The sequence below is a fragment of the Gallus gallus genome, chromosome 2, assembly GCF_016699485.2.
Source record: "Gallus gallus isolate bGalGal1 chromosome 2, bGalGal1.mat.broiler.GRCg7b, whole genome shotgun sequence".
Classification (NCBI taxonomy): Eukaryota; Metazoa; Chordata; class Aves; order Galliformes; family Phasianidae; genus Gallus; species Gallus gallus.
The window spans coordinates 117,021,944-117,040,295 of NC_052533.1; the positions used below are offsets into that span (position 1 = coordinate 117,021,944).

General features: G+C 36.4%; 1 protein-coding gene across 1 annotated transcript in view; it reads right to left on the minus strand.

The window, feature by feature from the left end:
• The window catches only part of TRPA1 (transient receptor potential cation channel subfamily A member 1), a 35,074-nt gene extending 16,938 nt beyond the window's left edge, over positions 1-18,136 (minus strand). The window contains exons 1-12 of the mRNA NM_001318460.2: positions 17,944-18,136; positions 15,501-15,663; positions 13,715-13,890; positions 12,919-13,026; positions 11,925-12,033; positions 11,419-11,564; positions 9,839-9,975; positions 7,256-7,304; positions 3,681-3,780; positions 2,444-2,544; positions 1,043-1,212; positions 795-959 (exon numbers count right to left, since the gene is read on the minus strand). Of these exons, the coding sequence (NP_001305389.1) occupies positions 795-959; positions 1,043-1,212; positions 2,444-2,544; positions 3,681-3,780; positions 7,256-7,304; positions 9,839-9,975; positions 11,419-11,564; positions 11,925-12,033; positions 12,919-13,026; positions 13,715-13,890; positions 15,501-15,663; positions 17,944-18,063 (1,544 nt within the window). The 5' untranslated portion in view covers positions 18,064-18,136. The remainder of the gene's footprint in view (positions 1-794; positions 960-1,042; positions 1,213-2,443; positions 2,545-3,680; positions 3,781-7,255; positions 7,305-9,838; positions 9,976-11,418; positions 11,565-11,924; positions 12,034-12,918; positions 13,027-13,714; positions 13,891-15,500; positions 15,664-17,943) is intronic.
• Between the last annotated feature and the right edge of the window lie 216 nt (positions 18,137-18,352).

Genomic DNA, 18,352 nt, shown 5'->3' on the forward strand with positions numbered 1-18,352 from the left:
ACCAACCACTAGACCAGGCTGCCCAGAACGACATCCAGTCTGGCCTTGAATGCCTCTAGGGATTCAGCAGCTCAGTTAGTGGAATCTCCACAGTCATAAATACTGACACTATGGCAGGCCTGCTTTTCATAGGATCTTTTCAGAAGATATACAGCCCTAGCTCCAAGGTGCAGCTGAAGTGTAGATTGTCATGGCTTTGGAAGAAGAAGACATGAGAGTTATAACTCTACAGAGTATCTGGGTAACAGGACTTTAAACTTCTTGTATCTTTCGATCCTGGTTTTACAGATTTGGTCTTGGAAACTGGAAATCAGGGTGGAAAGCTGCCAATGACCAATGAAATCTGTACTCAGAGTGTAAGGCAAATTGCCTGTGAACCACTAGTCCTGAGAATTCTTACACAAACCTCTAACAGAACATGACAACAGTGAAGCTCACATGATTATTTCTAAAACAATCTTTTTCCATTAAAAATTTCATAATTCTTCCCTCAGCTGGATTTAGAGAAACCTCAGTTTTGTCAGCACTAAAATCTCTAGCTAACAGCTAGCCTTGATTCTATGTGTAAGGCAGGGGGATATACAAGCACCTTAGTTTTACAACTACTGTATGTAAGTGTATTTTTACATTTGTATATTTATATTTGTAAATATTATTTATTATATGCATAAAATATTTATTTTTATATATTGTATTTACATTTGTATTGTATTAGTTACTTAGTTGACAGACAAAAAAAAAAAGTAAGGTGATAGCTCTTTTTTACTTTAATGAATGGAAGCCTGAACACATACCAGAGAAAAAGGGCCCCTCTTTTCAGAAGAAACTGAACGACCTTCTCATGACCATTCTGAGCTGCCAAATGAAGGGGAGTCATTCCCTTCTTATCACCTTCATTCAAAAGCCTTGTGTCTTTCATATCCCTTATAAGTCGTTGGCATGTATTGATGCGGCCATAGCTTTGAAAGACAAACACAGAAATTAATGTCAAAGAAATACTGATGGTAAATGGCATTGATTCCATTGCCTAAACTATACTAACCTGGCAGCAAAGTGTAATGGTGACTTCTTGTCTCTGCTCTTCGAATAAATGGACACATTGAGGCTGAGTAAATTATTTACAGAGAGAGCCACACCTTGTCTGCATGCATAATGCAGTGGAGTACATCCTTCATTATCTTCATCCACCACGAGATTTTTAATATGTTCCATCTGTCACCCCCAGAAAAAAACAAAGTACAGAATTATATCACTGATGTTCCACAGCTTCTAACAGTTTCTAACAATGGCAGCATCTAAAAACAAGAAACAAATATAGAAAAGATAAATGCAGTAACAACATTTAATATCTGTTGATTAGCAGGCGATCATCTTTAAACAGAATCAGTCTTCGGAGAACACAGCAACCTGTCAATCTGTGCCCTTACTTGGCACAGAACAAACATCATACAGGAGATTTTTATTTGCTGCCATTCAACCATCATACTTGTTGCTGGCAGCAGGTAGCTTGTACAGAAGCAAAGGTAGTTTATACACAGTCTGTATTCAGCAGCAAAACTTCTGGCTGTCTGGAATCACCGGTTCAATGTTCTAAAATATAATTTTTTATTCCTATTTCTCTCTTATTTCCCTGCTTTATTCCGTACCCTAACACCATCCTGTACATATTCCCTCTTAACGCAACTAAGAATCTCCTCTCACAGTCTGCTCCACTCTTTGATTTATTATTACGATCAATAATTAGAAAGTCAATGTAGACAAACCAGAGTTATCACTCTTTTTTAAGGCTCATTCTCTACATCTGTTGAAAAGGGAAGTTAAATCCACTTCCACGACCAATCAAAGTTGTTTATAAAGTCCTGCAGACGTCATAAGATCTGTTATTCATGATTCACACACGAAAGATTCTAGCTCTGGAGGTTAACAAACTTAACGCTTTCAAGAAAGCTTGAGTTCTAGCAATATGAGTTCACCTCAACATAGCCAAATTCATAATTGAAATTCTTTTTAGAACTAAACCCGAGACTTTACTACAGTCCAGTAGTCCACAGAAAACTCCTGCAGAATATTCTGTAAGATGTTTAAGTCCTAGTGCTTGACTGAATGTGAGTATGCCCCCTAGTTTCACTGCATGCAAACTGGGAAAGCAGAAATAAAAAGTTCTGTATTTCATTGCCTACCTCTTGAGCTATTCAATCCCTCAACAGCAAAATAATTTATGGGATTTTGTTATTCCTTTGCCTGGCAATAAGAAAACTGTATTATTGGCTTTGAAATATTTTCATGAGAGATACGTACCTGTTCATACTATTCTCTGTGACACTTGGCAACTTAACAAACACCAGAAACTTCTACTAACATTTGAAATCAAAAAAGTAGTTGTTTTCTTCTTTACATTTCCTAGTGAGGGCAACTGAGAGATATAAATCAATGCCTACTGTACCTGTAGAAATTTCTCATTCAGATGTTGTAATCCTCCAGGCTGTAGTACCGTCAAGTGCAAGAAATTCCGACCAAGATGATCTTTTAATGATACATTTGCTCCTACATAAACATGGAAATAAATATCAGCAACTTCAAAACTGCTGGCCCCTGGCACCAACTGATAATGTTTAATACAAAGGAACAAATGTTGAAAATACATCTATAAAATAACAAGTATTATTTCAAGTTAACATCATAAGACATTGCTTCACTTGCAAAAAAACACCCAACTCAACACAACCCAAATACTCATCTATACATGTCATTGTGCATATGCACTTTGTATTTCATCATAGCAGTAAGATTTAGGTGGGGCACTTATATTCAGATACACTGAGAATCCACAGATCAAGAGGCAATTTAAAGATGCAGATGGATCACTTCTTCTAGGGTTGGGTTTACAGTCAATTCCCATTGTAATTGTACAGTCTTAATAATTATTTACTACTTCCAAAGTCACAAGAACTTTATCTGGCAAAACTATTTGAGTAATCCATAAAAAACATTATATAAAACAAGCACTGGGAAACGAGATTTTTTTGTCAGTTTTTGAAAAAAGAAAAGAAAAAAAAGCCCTATTAAAGAATTTAACCTTTTTATAACTTTAAAATCTTTACTACAAGGTTTATTAACAAAATCAACTATGTTACTCTTTACGAGAGGAAATACACTAACAGTAAATAGCCTGCACAAAAGGCATAGCAACTGAAAAAAATTCAGATGTGACTGTGATTATTTAAAATCACAGGTAATACTTGAAATATGGGCTTTAATACTTAAAGACTGATTTCTGGTATGAAACATGAGTCTGTATAAGTCATGCATTTATTCCACAGTTCTGCTTTGTGAACTGCTAAGGAATGGTTAAGTTGAGGTTGGACTTGATGATCTTGAAGGTCTTTTTCAACCCGTGCAATTCTATGATTCTATGATGAAGTGCCAGTGCTACTTCTACCTTGAGAGGCATGAAAAATAGCCTAAAGGCTTTTCTACAACCTGTTTACTCTACAAGAAAAATGGTGAAATCACTTCTCTAATTTTTCCTTTATCTCCAGGAAGGCCACCTGTGAAACGCAGTTACTCCTGGACTGTATGCTGAAGTACTGAATTAAAATTGAGGAGAAATCTGGATGTAGATTTTTGACACTACAAACCCTGTCAAAAGATGGATATCATAAGTGCACATTCTCTTGTACCTTTTGAGAGCAGTAAATTCACAATTTTCCATGATGCACAAGAAGTGGCCAACAGAAGTGGAGATCGACCTTCTGTGTCAACACTATCAATATTTGCTCCCTGCAATAAAGAATTTCAAGATTATCAGGAATATTGAATAAATACAATTTTAAAATGGTGCTGCCCTGTACATCATCACAGTATTAGTCATTCCTAGTAACTCCAGATTAGTAAATTCAAAAAACATGTTATATCCTCATATGAAAACAGTGTTTTCAAAGTAACAGCCACAGCCTAGTCCCCTGTCTGTCTGTCTATATATATTTACATGTCACAATAAGAGCGGCCTGCTTCTAGGTATACGGCATTTACATCTCATGATATTTTATTAGGGTATTTGTTCATGCATTTGAATATTCAAAAAATATATGACTTTAACTTGAAAACACTGGGATTAAAACTCTGGGAAAATATAAAAATTACAGCCTTTTGGAGTGACGTCTTCCTATGTATTAAGCAATTACCAGAACGCAACCCTTCTGAACCACTGTACATGAACACTCTTCAAGAAACAATACACCTAGACATGTAGAGTTTGACCCGTATAGCTTGATATATCTATATTTTTTATTATTTACCATAAATTACACAAGCCCAGTTAATTTTGAACTCACATCATCCATATCAGCAGCAAACACATTTCTGTTCTCTGAAATTAAGATTTTTGATTTCACAGAAACACAGAATTGCAGGGGTTGGAAAGGACCTCAAGAGATTCTTGAGTTCAACCCCCTGCTAAAGCAGATACTCTACAATAGGTCTCACAGGTGGGTGTACAGATGGGTGTTGAATATTTCCACAGAAGGAGACTCTGCAACCTCTCTGGGCAACCTGTTCCAGTGCTCTGTCACCCTTACTGTGAAGAAGTTCTGCATATTAGTAAGGAACTTCCTGTGTTCAAGTTTTAGACCATTACTCCTTGTCCTATTGGTATGCACCACTGAGAAGAGCCTGGCCTCATACATTTGCTTCCCACCTCCCTTCAGATATTTATTAAACATTTATCAGATTTGCTCTCAGTCTTCTTTTACCCAGGCTGAATAAATCGAAGTTACTCAGCCTTTCCTCATAAGGGAGATGCTTCAGGCCCTTCATCATCTCTGTGGCTCTCTGCTGGACTCCTTCTAGCAGATCCCTGTCTTTCTTGAACTGGGGAGCCCAGAACCGGACACAGTAAAATCTGACCTTCTTCCTGTGGAAGGACTGGAATGAGATAATGCAGTAAAGCCCAGTTTTGGTGGTTTTCTTCTATTGTTACATGAAGCTCATAATGGCAGGAAATTGCGGTCACTATGGTCACAGTATCACTATGGTCACATCAATAAAATATTATGAGCATAAAAGTACCTATCTAAAAAATCCTGTCAGCAAGGGAGCATGATGATGCAAGTAAATGAAATAATGAAATATATATTTTATGATGTGGTAGATACTAGATATTGAGTTGCAAGTCAAATTGAATGAGGTGAACTAAGTACACCAAAAAAATTTCTATTACAGATGCTACCCATTAAAAAAAAAAAATCAATTGGAGTTTTAACATTAACTGAAATCATCTTTGGGTCCATTTCTAATTTGAAAGAGAATTAATAATAATCATGATCAATATTTGCTTTCTAGGATAATAAAACCTGTAATATAGTAGTAAGAAGCATGTAATAAATGCACAATGCTTCACCAACCAACAGTGAACAGGAAGCTTCCAGTGTATGTTGATGAAATGTTTGAGGGTAATACACAGCGGACCCTTTTTGCAACTCACCTTACTACAAGGTCAGACAAACTGAAAAATACTCTTATTTATCAAAGGAACAATAGAGATCTGTTTATCCAAGTGACTCATTGATTTCTGTGAATACAGTGGCACCAAATTGCTATTATCAGAGTCCCTGCAGCTAACACCTTCCCTCAGCAAAATGAATTCAGCAGTATTCATGCTGTGTAACACAGTAGGGAGTAACTTCCATGTTGACACATATGTTTACAATATTTACAATACAGCTGAATCAACAATTTGTAAATTTAGTTTCTGAATTCCTTTTAATTTTGCATGTATAAATTAATATTTACTAGTTAAACATAAATGAAAGTACTTACAGAACAGAATTGGTGTAATTTAAATGAAAAGTGCATACAATGCATGCCTGGACAATTTTGTTCAGTGTAGATAATCTTACATTTTTTACCCAGAAGAGCTACGCGTAACACTGTGTGTGTTCACAATGATTTTTATTTTAAAACACAAAAAGTACCAAAAATAAGATAAAGTAAGTCAATGTAATACATTGTGTTCTGTACTAAAGCCAAAAGCCATTCTGAACTGCATTTTGCTACTCCTTCTGAGCAGTAAAAATCACTCTACCTTTTCTTTTGCCCCCTCATACACACACAGCATAAGAGGTACCTAGTTATCTTGCCAGGAGCCCAAGAAGCACAGATTGCATGTGCTGCACCACACTAACACTGACTGACATATTTTGGTCCATTCCCAGACAGGGCAAATATAAACAGCCCTAAAGCCTCAAAACCCTCATCACAGACTATAGGAAAAGAGGCCAAAATAGTCAAAGTGACACTCAAAGCATTTAACTTTGTTCTCAAGAAAAAATCTGTTCTTATATGGGAAAGACATTCCCCTTTTATACTTAGTCACACAAACTGACACATGCGAGAAATACAGGCACAGGTTGTCAAGTAATAACTTCTGTAGACAGGTTGCTTTGTCAGCCAAGCTTAAGCAGTCAAATCTCACCATTTCACATCTGGAATAAAAATAAGCACCACATCTATTTTTGACTAAGCCAAATCCCTGCAAGAGAAACCTGGAAAGTACAAAAATCTGCATAGGATTGTTTTTAATGTAATTATCAAGAAATTAAGAGAAAAGAATATTAGCAGTCTTAAAATGGAAAAGTCTGCTGACTTCTGAAAGTTTTCTCTACAAACGCAGCAATGCCTATAGTGGTTACATGAGCCTTAGTTTAATTGGTGTTAATGGACACTTGGAACATAGCCAGAAGCATCCCAATTTTTTTCTTTTTCTCCCCCATAATTACTTAGGGCAAAAATATAACCAGACCACTCAGAGTACGACATATTTCTGGATCATCCATAACTATGGTTCATTATATGGTTTTGTGATCCCAGAACAATTATACATATGTACATTAGACAAAGGACTTCTTGAGAAAGCAGACTGAATTCAATGCAAATTTAGATTTACTTCATATTTAAAACCACAAAAGTGAGGGTGCCTAAACCAGTCTGTCATATCTGCTAAGAAATGTTTATGAACATTTTCTAAGCAAGAAAAATGGAAATAAAAATGCAACCTTTTATTCTCTGTAACTTTCAGAAGCTGTTATGGAGCCTTAATAGCACTGTACTGTAGCTGTCACTTACGTATTATGAAATATATATAGAAATAAATAATGTATGCCTAAGAAAACATTCTCCTTTATGAATTTCTCTATGCAGACCTATAGTAATAGACTGCAATAATCCGTATAAACATATCACTTAATTAAATATTTACCATTGAAATCAAATACTCTGCCAGTTCATAATGATCAAACAAGGCCGTCCTGTGAAGAAAAAATTGCAAAGTTACAGTAATATTAGACAACGAATTTTCAAACCATAGGGTACAATTTTTCTCCATTCAGTAGTGTATATATATATAAAAAGAGACAGAGAAATACCTGTACTGAATAATCCATTTTAATAAATTATTTCTATTTTTGTCATGGAGTTTCATTTTTAAACTAAGTTCAGTTCAACCAATACACTGGTTTTTAATCAAACCAGTCATTTCGTATGTCAGATTTTTGTCTGTACCACACACATTCATTAAAGAATTCCATAAGCTTCAGACTTGAATCATTCCATGCAGAACTTGAGCATCATATCCACTTTACTGATAGTTTAAGAGTATGAGAACAAGAGTTAAAGTAGTAAAGATTCAGCTAACACTCCATTCTGACTGTAGCAGACAGGTCTACTTGAGAAATGTAAGAAAAATTATTGTAATATACCACCTGACATAAATGGTGGTGACATTTGTTAATTTACCAAAAAATTTAGAAAGCTGATTGTATGCATGGAAAAATACCAGGCTTTATTCTAGAACAAGATACTGAATTGTGTTCTTGTTTTTTAAAAGAAAGTGTAAAAAAGGAAATACAGCACAGTTAATTCACACATTCTAAAGTCAGACCTCTATTAAGTATTTCTACTCAATGAGCAACAGAGAAGGATAGTTCTAATGCTGTAGTATAACTCAAAGATAACAGTTCTCTTAGTATTAAGGGAGGTAATAACACAGAACATGCTATAGGTAGAATCGATTATTAAAAGACATATTTGAAAAGCTGTTTCATGGTTCCAAATAAGTAGATATGCTTCTGTTATCTCTAGCAGAACTCTCAAGTCAGACACAAATGCTGAATGCCTCACACAAACTCAAAATAAATTTCCAGGTGCCCAAAAAGAGACTAAAAACATTTTATTAATTTCTTAGATGGAAATATGACAGTAGGAATGTGAATGGATCATGTCCAGCCTATACTTCATGACTCCTTCACTTCTCAACAAATTAACACCCCTTTTCAGTTTAGTTATATTCAGAGAGATTCAATTGAATTTCCATCTGTTTGATGATTCTTGACACTACATTTTTCCAAAGTTTCACAGACACGTGGAGCCAAAAAAATACCATTCTTTTTGGTCCAAAGGTTTTCCCAGGACAATTGCTTCCATGGATATGAGATCAGTTATCTATTAAGCAGTAGGGTTACAGTGGGCCTGCACAATTTTTTTTATTTTATTTATTTATTTTTTTGCATGCTTTCATCACTTGGTCTTCAGTAATGCTCTATTGCAGTAGCATTTCCAAGCATACTCAAACCTTATTTTAACTTCACGAAACACATCCCTTTTAATTTCTTTAGTTATCTTGGAATGATTGCACGTTATACCATGTTCTGAAGAACGATAATCTCTACTGTCATGGTCAAAGCCTTCCTCTCAAGAGGAGTGGACGCACAGCGCTGAGCTCTTCTCTCTGGTGAGAGCAACAGGACTGGAGGAAGCAGCACAGAGCTGCATCAGGGGAGGGTCAGGTTGGATATCAGAAAAAGGTTTTTAACCAAAGTGTGGTTGCACACTTAAACAGGCTCGCCAGGTCATAGCACCAAACTACCAGCGTTTAAGAAGTATTTGGACAATGCTCTTAGACATACGGTTTAATTTTTAGGTAGTCACATGTGGAGCCAAGGAGGTGGACTTGTTGATCATTGTGAGTCTCTTCCAACATGAGATATTCTGTAATTCTATGATTCTACTGCTTCCAATTTTCCCCTACTTAATGTCAATAAACTCCTTGTAGAAAAACATCATAAAATTATGATGATTTACTTAAACAGAGTGCAACTACATCAATTTCTAAAAGGTAGTATCTTCCATATAGACGGTAGCCAGCACATCTAAAGAAGCGACTTCTTGCTGAAGACGATTGAGGATATTCCTCCACAACTTCATGCTCTGATTTCAAATGGACTAAGAAAGACTAGATGTCTAGAGGGCTACTCTATACAGGAACACTATCTCCAACTTTGCAGTCACAGAGAAGTTTATCTACTTGTACTTGAACAGGTATAAAACATTTTTGGGGAGAAAGAAAAGAATGTAAGTTGTTTTTTGTTTTTTTTTTCTTTTTAAACAGTTTATATTCTTTTTCACTTACTTTGTGGAGAACATAAGCCTCGCTAGCTGAGGACATTTGTTGCACAACCTCAGAAGCTGTTAGCAAATACATACGTCACTTTCTTTTTTTTTACTGGAGTAAATTTTCAGTACAAACTGTTAGTAGCCATTCTTGGGCATGATCCAAGGTAACTAAACTATGCTGTTTTAATTTTGGTAGCAGCACCAAAATCTTCAACATCCTGATCAAATTGCAGACACATTCATACTGTACAATCTCAAAAGGATGGGAGATGGTTAAGTTCCAATACATGTGGAAGGGTGTATCCAAGTATACTTTATAAATTGCCAGGGATGCTGTAAAAGACTAACCAAAAATATTATGCCACTGAAGTCTGGTAGAGCAGCCTCCTACCTGTGAAGCAATGTTTCCTTATTGCCATCTACAGCATCAATAATGGATTCATCACCAGCATAGGATGACATCATTAACTTTACAATCTCAGTTGCTCCTTGAGTGGCAGCAAAATGAAGTGCTGTGCATTTTTCATTCTGTAAATAGGAAAATAAAGTAACATTCCAAGTCAACTTAGTCTACAACCAACTAAAGATGCTAGCAATCTAGTCCAGGATTTATGCATAGGAATTCAGGAGATACATGATAAAACTTCAGTCTTTAACTACAATAGCAAAACTCTAAAGATATATTTAACACCAGAAAAAAAGTAAAGAGTTTAAAGAATTACTACAAAGCTTGTTATTATCCTATACCAAGCCCCTAGAATATGTGATCCTGAATCTCAACAATGTTTTGTACCTGATTAATCAAGAAACACACATAGCATCCTTAAATGGAAGAGATGAAGCAAAGGAAAACTACAGAAAAACAATAGGCAGACAAATGAATAAGCAAACAAAACTGCCTCTGTAATGTGTAATAAAGAAAACACATTGTTCTTTATGATTTTGACTTCCTTATCTTCCTTAGAAGTGTTTCTTAAATGTAATTTTCTGCAGGGTTCATAAAAATGACTGGGACTAGTAAGCTATTAAACTATTACAATCTGAAGAGTCATAAAAATTATTAAACATTAAGTAAACGATTTGAATGAGATTTGCCAAATCATGATTTCATTTAGCTAAGTAGGACAAACTAGCTTTGATACATGCCTGAGGATCTTGTCTTTGTGCTTTTCAGAACTGGAAACTTCAGTCACTACATTGGAATGGGCTTTTTCACAACTCCATAAACATTTGTAAAATGGTTACTTACTGCAAAATGGTCAGCATGAACCATGTCACTCAAAAGTTGTGTGTTCAAAGAAACAAATACATAAAAGCTATACTGTGGTATCTCTGCTCTCATAAGTTGATTTCAGCCTTGCAAATAATTTGAATGTCAGATATTTTCAGAACTGTCTACTCAACATGAAGCTTGGAGCAGGTCATTACACCAACAGTATCACAGTGCAGCACTAGTATTACAAATTTGTCTAAGTATGCAAGCACAAAACTATAAAGGCCAGGGCAAGGCAAAGAATACACAAAAAATGGTGATAATGGGTCAGAGACTCAGTATCTGGCAAGGGATGACAGCAGGTAAAGAATTTGTGAAGATGGCTGTACCACTGTGACAATTCACAGAGTGCTCTCCCAGATTCCATCTATTTAAGACTCAAGGATTTCCTGAGTCAGACAGAATGTAGGATGAGGGAATGTATTCAGTAGTTATGAGCAGATCTTTTCTGCTATGGTATTCTTCAAATGCATTTTGAATTCATACAAAGCTTTCCCATTATCCTATGTAATTTATGTAAAGAAGCTAGCCATTTTATCTGTTTTGAACTAGAGACCTTTTCTCATTTGCTGCTCCCTAGGCATTATACTGGAAAATACAACAGGCTACAATTATGTTATTCTTTAATCATACTATTCTGAGTTTCAGAGACACTGAACTTCTATCAAAACTATATTCCACTCTATTGCAATGTTTACCTGTTTTAGATCAATTTGGGCTCCAAATTCAATACACATTTTTATCATTTCCAAGTCTCCGCTTTGAACTGCCAAATGAAGTGGACTGCACTTCCCATTATTGGTAAAATTAATGTGAGTTTTAGCTGAGTGACCCAATTCTTCACCTGAGAGATGAAAATAAATTTCAATTTTTATAGCAAGGACGGAATAACAGAAGCAATCTTTTTTTTTTTTTTTTTTTTTTTTTTTTAAATGGCAAGAAAATTAACTGTGAGACAATATTCTCCCACTCAGAACATGAACCCTTTCAAACCTTTCATTAAACAACAGATGGTCACACGTTTAGGAACACAGCCACAGTTCTACAACAGTTACTAGCATGCACTGCCCATGGGAATAATAGCATTAAGTTGTTTTAAGTTTAATCACTGTTTCAGTTCTTGTTCACAGTTCTTTGAAATGTAAAGCAGTAAATTACTACAAATAATGAATCATACTGGCCACTTTTGAACAAAAGTATTTACCTTTTTTTAAAAGGATTTCCATACATGTTTTTGCGCCTGAAAATGCAGCAGCATGGATAGGCATGCATCCCGTTTTGTTTGGTTTACATATTTTTCCACCATTCTCAATCTGAAAATTAATACCTAGATACAGTTTAGTGACATAAAGAAAATTCTCAATAATAAATATATTGTTAAAGATACAGCCTTTGCTGTAGCTGTCTCCTTTTTTTGTGTTGCACATGCGTTATGAAGTTAATATACAGGCATATTTTATATCTTACCTCCATACATCTATACATAGATGTGCTTCTTTTTGTTTAGTTTTCTTTTTTTATTATCTTCAAGATATCTTTTTCCTGTTTTACACTCAGATACACCTATATATGGTCTTAAAAGACTAAAGTGCATTTGTAGCCTTAACAATAATAACCTACTCATAAACATCATCTTTTTTTTTCCCCCACAGAACAGGCAATACTTCTTCATATATGTCCCATAACCAAGTGAAGGAATTTAAGTATTCATTTCATTCTGACATTTTTTCTAGTTTTCTAAACTACAAAATATGACATCTCATTTTTTCCAAAGCATATATAGCTCAGGGACTGCAGAATGTACTTAAGAATCACTCCTACTGTCTTTTCAAACAGCTTCCAAGTATTTCATGAACAGTTTTATTCATGCTCCAAAAGCATATAAATGAAAACTGTAGAAAAGAATGACATAGGGATAGATAAAACACTTGGCATTTCAGACAAAAAATAAAAACACGTTCTTTTTAAATTCAGAATTCCATTTTTTTTTACCAGCTTATAGTGCCTTTATTTAATGGATAAGAATGACATGAGGCTATCCCATTAAAGAAGCACACATATGCATATGCTTATGCAAAATAACCTGAGTGTTGAGTCCATGATCACCCTTCCCTTCCTTAAACAAAGAACAACGTAATAGAGTAACACTGTATCAAGACAAACTGAATCACATCTAAAGGTGTGATAATTATACCTACCAGAAATGTAAGTGCTTCAGGATTGTCCTTATAACATGCTACTATTATAGGTGTGTTTCCTGCTTCACCTTCCAAATTAACGTCTGTACTGCTATGCTGGACCAAAATCTAGACATTTAAGAAAACACGCTATCAACCATAAGCAAAACCCAACAACAAAAGTCTATTCCATTACTTTAGTTGTTTACTTTGCATGGAAACAGCTAAAAATGCAAAAGCAGAGGAAATTAAAAATGAGAATGAATGTGAAAATATGCAGGTGAAAAATGCTGGTGAAAACAGATGAATAAAATTGTTTATGGTAGACAGCTGACTAGCCAAGATAAATATTGCAAATAACTCCAGATTGCCTTAAAAGTTTTATGTGTATATTACAGTTGCATTCATCTAGCAAATTCAGTAACTTTACAAATTCTAAGCTCTTATCCAAATACCACATACGGAATGAAACCATTCTCACTCTACACAGTCACATGACCAATAAATAAATAAATGTTTTAAAAAAACCTATTTTGAAAAAGTTATTGGGTTCAGAAAAAATTAAAGAATTCTCTATGAAACTATTACAATAACACAAATATCAGATTACGTAAAATCAGTACATTTTTTTTAGTCTCTGTCCTAAGAAGACCCAAACCTTTATACAAGCATTGTATGTTACATATGTTTGCCAAACAAAGCATATGAGGAGCTACATCCAGGATACAGTATATATAAACAAGGTCTTAATGTTCTACACACAGGTGCTGCTGAGCTGCTTATCAAGTCTGCATATTTATGTGGACTTTAGACTTACCTTGACAATTTCATTATGCAGGGACTGTATAGCCATATGCAAAGGTGCCATCATATTGGAGTTGAGAATGTTTGGGTTGGCTCCTCTACTGAGAAGTAAACGAACACTTTCAACCTGGTTTTTCCTTGTAGCCCAGTGCAGTGGGGTGTTTCCAGAAGAATCCATCACATTTAATACTAGATTAAAGGAGAGCAAACAAAACAAAAGACAGAAAAATCATCAAGTGCTACAATCACTCTGTAGAAATAAAGCGTTTTCAGCAAAGGTTTAGATCAGTGCTAGCATGCTTCTTTAAAGAAGAAAAGAGAAAGATGACATTTCACATAATATGATACGTTAAATTAAACATTGTGCTGAAAATAGTGTATTGGTGAGAGAAAAATAACACAAAATGAAATATTTTTCTACTAAAAATATATAAAAATATAAAAATTTAGTATACTAAGATTGCACAGAGGAAGCCTAATAACATTAGGAAACAGCAATAAATCTTTTTATTAGATCTTCTGTAATTATAATAGGAGAAGAATGGGAAGAATGAAACACCTGTCTATTTCTTGCCCAGTATTATATATCATCTTTTTTACCTCCAGAGTTCTTGGTTTACCTCTTTCCTTGCCTCTTTCCTATTTTCTTTGATGTTGCAGCCACCGCTTCAGAGGCCACACAGAACAAGTGAGTGCAAATAATTAAAATATGAGACAATAAAAAACTGCCTGCAAATTTAGGGGATGATTAAAGTATCTACTGAGATGTAACACAGTTCATGTCAATTATAAAACTGATCTTTTTTATTATTATTTTTTTTACATATATATTGATTTCATTTGAAAACAAACTTCAAAAAAATACTCTATGGCAAAAAATTACGTACTGAAAAGAACCTTTTTTTTCAGACAAAATAATCTAAAATTATATTGGCCATCATTTAGGGAAAAATAAGAAAAACTTTTCTGTACCATTTGGTTTGCTCAGTAGCTCTCAGCCTAGCACTGGAAGTTCTAGGCAGTTCCATAATGCTGACTAATGACTGTTAAACAACATCATTTCACAGAAAGTGTTTTTTTCCACCGATCAAGGCCCCATGATCCTCCCTACACTTCTTCCCTACATTTCTTCAGATGACGTAGCTCATTAAATGTTTTTCTTTCCCGATTGTTAAATAAACAAGAGTGAAACAAACTACTACCTCCTTCAAGGTATTTCTGTACTTAGCCTTACTTCTGTGGAGGAAGGAGGAAGCATCTGTGCTTCCTCAAGGCTAGTAGTATCCAAGTGTCTGCAGTTTAACCAATGTAACTGCAACTGAAGATGACTGTTTTATTACAAGATATAAGAACTCCACTAAAACAGGTCTATATCACTTACGTGCAATCAGAAAATACTCAACTGTGTTAAATTGATTTGGAAGTATTAACAACTTGAAGGACAAGTATGAGAAACAAAATTACTTCAAAGTTTCCAGTGTTTTAAATGTAAAAAGAAAGACAAATAATTCATATAAAGAAGATACTCAGGCTTACTGTAGGTGCATTACAGTTTTTCCATATCTGAAGGCTGTAAATCTGAGTCCCAAATAAAGTAAGATGCATCAAATCACTGCAATGGAGATCAAATACTAACAAAACAATAAGGGTGACCCAAGTCATACCCAATACACTGTGAAATGTGACAGCTTGAACTCTTTTTGAACGTAGAAACATAACACATACCAACCCAGCTTCAGCTGGATTAGAAACACTTTGATTTTTTAAACTGTGCTGGATAAATAGTTGATATGTATTACCTTCAGAGGAAGAATCATCTATAATCAACTGCATTAATTCTATTTGGCCTCCTTCAGCAGCATGGTGCAATGGGGTTGCATTTAATTCATCCACTTTGGTGAGTCCAGAACGGTTCTTCTTAATGAAGCTTCGCAGCCTGCAGGCGCTTCCATCTGAAATCACCTATTTTGGACACAAATTTTCTCAGTTATTTTCATGAAAAAAAATACAAAAATCCTGATCAGATCAAGTGATCTGAAAAATTCAGACTGACTTAACTGATAGCAAATCACACCCAGATGAGAAACAGAATGAATATTAACAAAAATTGAAGTAATTTAGAATATCTTATTTCATCTTCTGCAGTGAAGATGATCCTTCTATCACTCTAACAAAAAAAAAAGTCATCACTTTCTTCTACACCTCTCTGCAGCTGTGGCCAAATAAATGAATTTAAGAGAGAGGAAAAAATAATAATCTCCTCTTTGGGATGTTTCTGCAAAGACTGACATTATGTGCTGGACTTTCAAGTTTAGCCCTTGGGTTTCTATGCTTTTTTTGTATGTCAGAGCAACCAATAAAATCTTCAGCTTACAGCACTACCCTAAAAGCATCCATTGGGATGCTCCTCAGACTGAAACAATCCAGTGTCTTCACGCTGGATTACAACAAAAATCCTCTGACAGCTCAGCTGTCTGGCACCTTTACACAACACTGGTGCTACACTTTGCACCCAAAGCCCACTATGCAAAACCTGCTGATTCTCACTCTAGAAAGTTAAGATTGTTTCAAAAACTATACTTGCATATATGGAAAAATGATAGTAAAAAATATTACAAGTTATTAAAAAGATTAAAAAGGAATCTTAAGAAATGGGAGAAAAAAAGAGAAAAATGCATACCAAAATTATGCAACCCTGCTCAAAAAGAGTAAGGAAACAAACCAAGAAAATAAAGAATGACTGTTCCCTCCTGGACTGCAAAAACAAAACAAAACAAAAAAACACAGAAACAAAGTAAAACTTTTTCTACAGGATCCCTTGAGCCACAAAGACTGAATAATTTTTTGCTGTCATTGGTTGAATATACCTTATATGGCTGCTCATTCAAACACTTAAGCGCGTGTTTAACTTCCTTCAGCTTAATAGTCCCATTGACCTCATTGAGGTTACTCATGCAAGTGATGCTACAAATGTGTTTAAAGATTTAGGAGATTGGGGCCAAATGCAGGGGTAGCATCTGCTTCAAAAGTGCAATTAGAGAAAGCTAATAGGAAGCAGGTGATACCAATATGAAACGAGTGATTAGAATGACTCAACGGCCATAAAAATCAGAGGTCAATTATATACACAAATATCTACACACATATTACACGCTCTAAAGATCTATTTAAGAAAACTTTATTATAGAGCCATATATACAGGCAACCAGGCAAACCATCTTGTAATCCTCCTTACTTTATAATGCAATTTTAGTTGTAATGAATTTTAAATCTTTCCTCTGATTTAGGTCACATTTCATGGCTGTTTAAGTTGGGACTTCTTGCTAGTGGAAGACAACATATGGTGAAATACTGCACATCGAGAATTTCTAACACCAAAAATAAGACCCCAGAGCTTCGTTAACAAAATAGGAAAGGACAGAGAAAGTTAGATGCTCTGTGTAGTTCAAAAGACAAACAAACAAACAAGCAGAGTAAGGCTTTTACCCAGCAGCAGCTCTTCCTGCTCCTCATGACCATCTCCAGAGGGACAGATGACCCTCGGAGCGGTGCCATCCCACCTCATGCAGAGGTCCAGCTGCCTCAGACTACAGCCAGCACACAAAACACGGTTGGAAACAGTCTCTTGAGGTCATGAAGCCCATCTGTGCTCTTTGGCATACTTGTTTAGGAAACTTTGGAGATTTTTATGAATGGGTTGTCATTTGCACCATTATCAACCTCTTCACTGGCTTAATTATTCCTACTATCAAAAGATCGGTCTAGCTCTCCCTCTCAGCACAGGAATACATCACTTCTTGCCCTGTTCTCTATGGAAGTGGGCACTGGCTGCATCCTGCCTAGCAGCAGTTTCATGTTCGAAGGCTGTGACATTTCCCTTTCCTTTTATATGAGTACAGTTTATCTCAACTTTCTTTTTGGGGCACTTTAGCAAAGCAGACAGTCTACTTATTGCCATATCAACCTCCAGTCAACACAGCGCAGCTCTTCAGATTAGCAAGGAGAGAGCATAGCCCTCAATAGGATCACTAAAAGGATCTCTTGGAGGAACGTTTGTCAGGAACATAACCATCAGCAGCCCCCCACAGCTGCCCCAGAACCCCACCTGTCCACCTCACAGCCCTCTCCCTCCAGCACCGCCAGCCCATCTTGCCCGAGTCCCGCACAAACAGCCCAGCCCCGGGTGCCAGCTCTTCCCCCTCGGTCTCTACACCTCCCCAAGGGACCGTCGTCCCCACGCACCTTGAAGACATCCTGCGAGGCAACGGAAGCGGCATCGGCCTCGCAGACGACTCCCTGGTAGGCGCTGGACGTGGCCGCCTTCTCCCGCGACTGGCACAGCCGCCACAGAGAGCGCTTCATGGCGCCCGCCCGCCCGGCTCCGAGCAGCACCAACCCCGCCCGCTCCGGATACCTGCGAGGCGAGAGATCGACTGAGGGACAGCTCGGAGGCAGCAACAGAGGAGGCGGGGAAAGCAGGCGGGAGCTCCGGCCGCTGCTCGGGGAGGAGAGCCGCTCCCACACCGGGGCGGGCAGCTGCCGGCGGGGCGGAGGGGCAGTAGGCTGCGGGCACCTCTGGGCAGAGGTGGTGCCTCCACTAGGGCTGGTGTGGGACAGGGTCGAGGGGTAGCGGCTTTTTGTTTAAACTCCC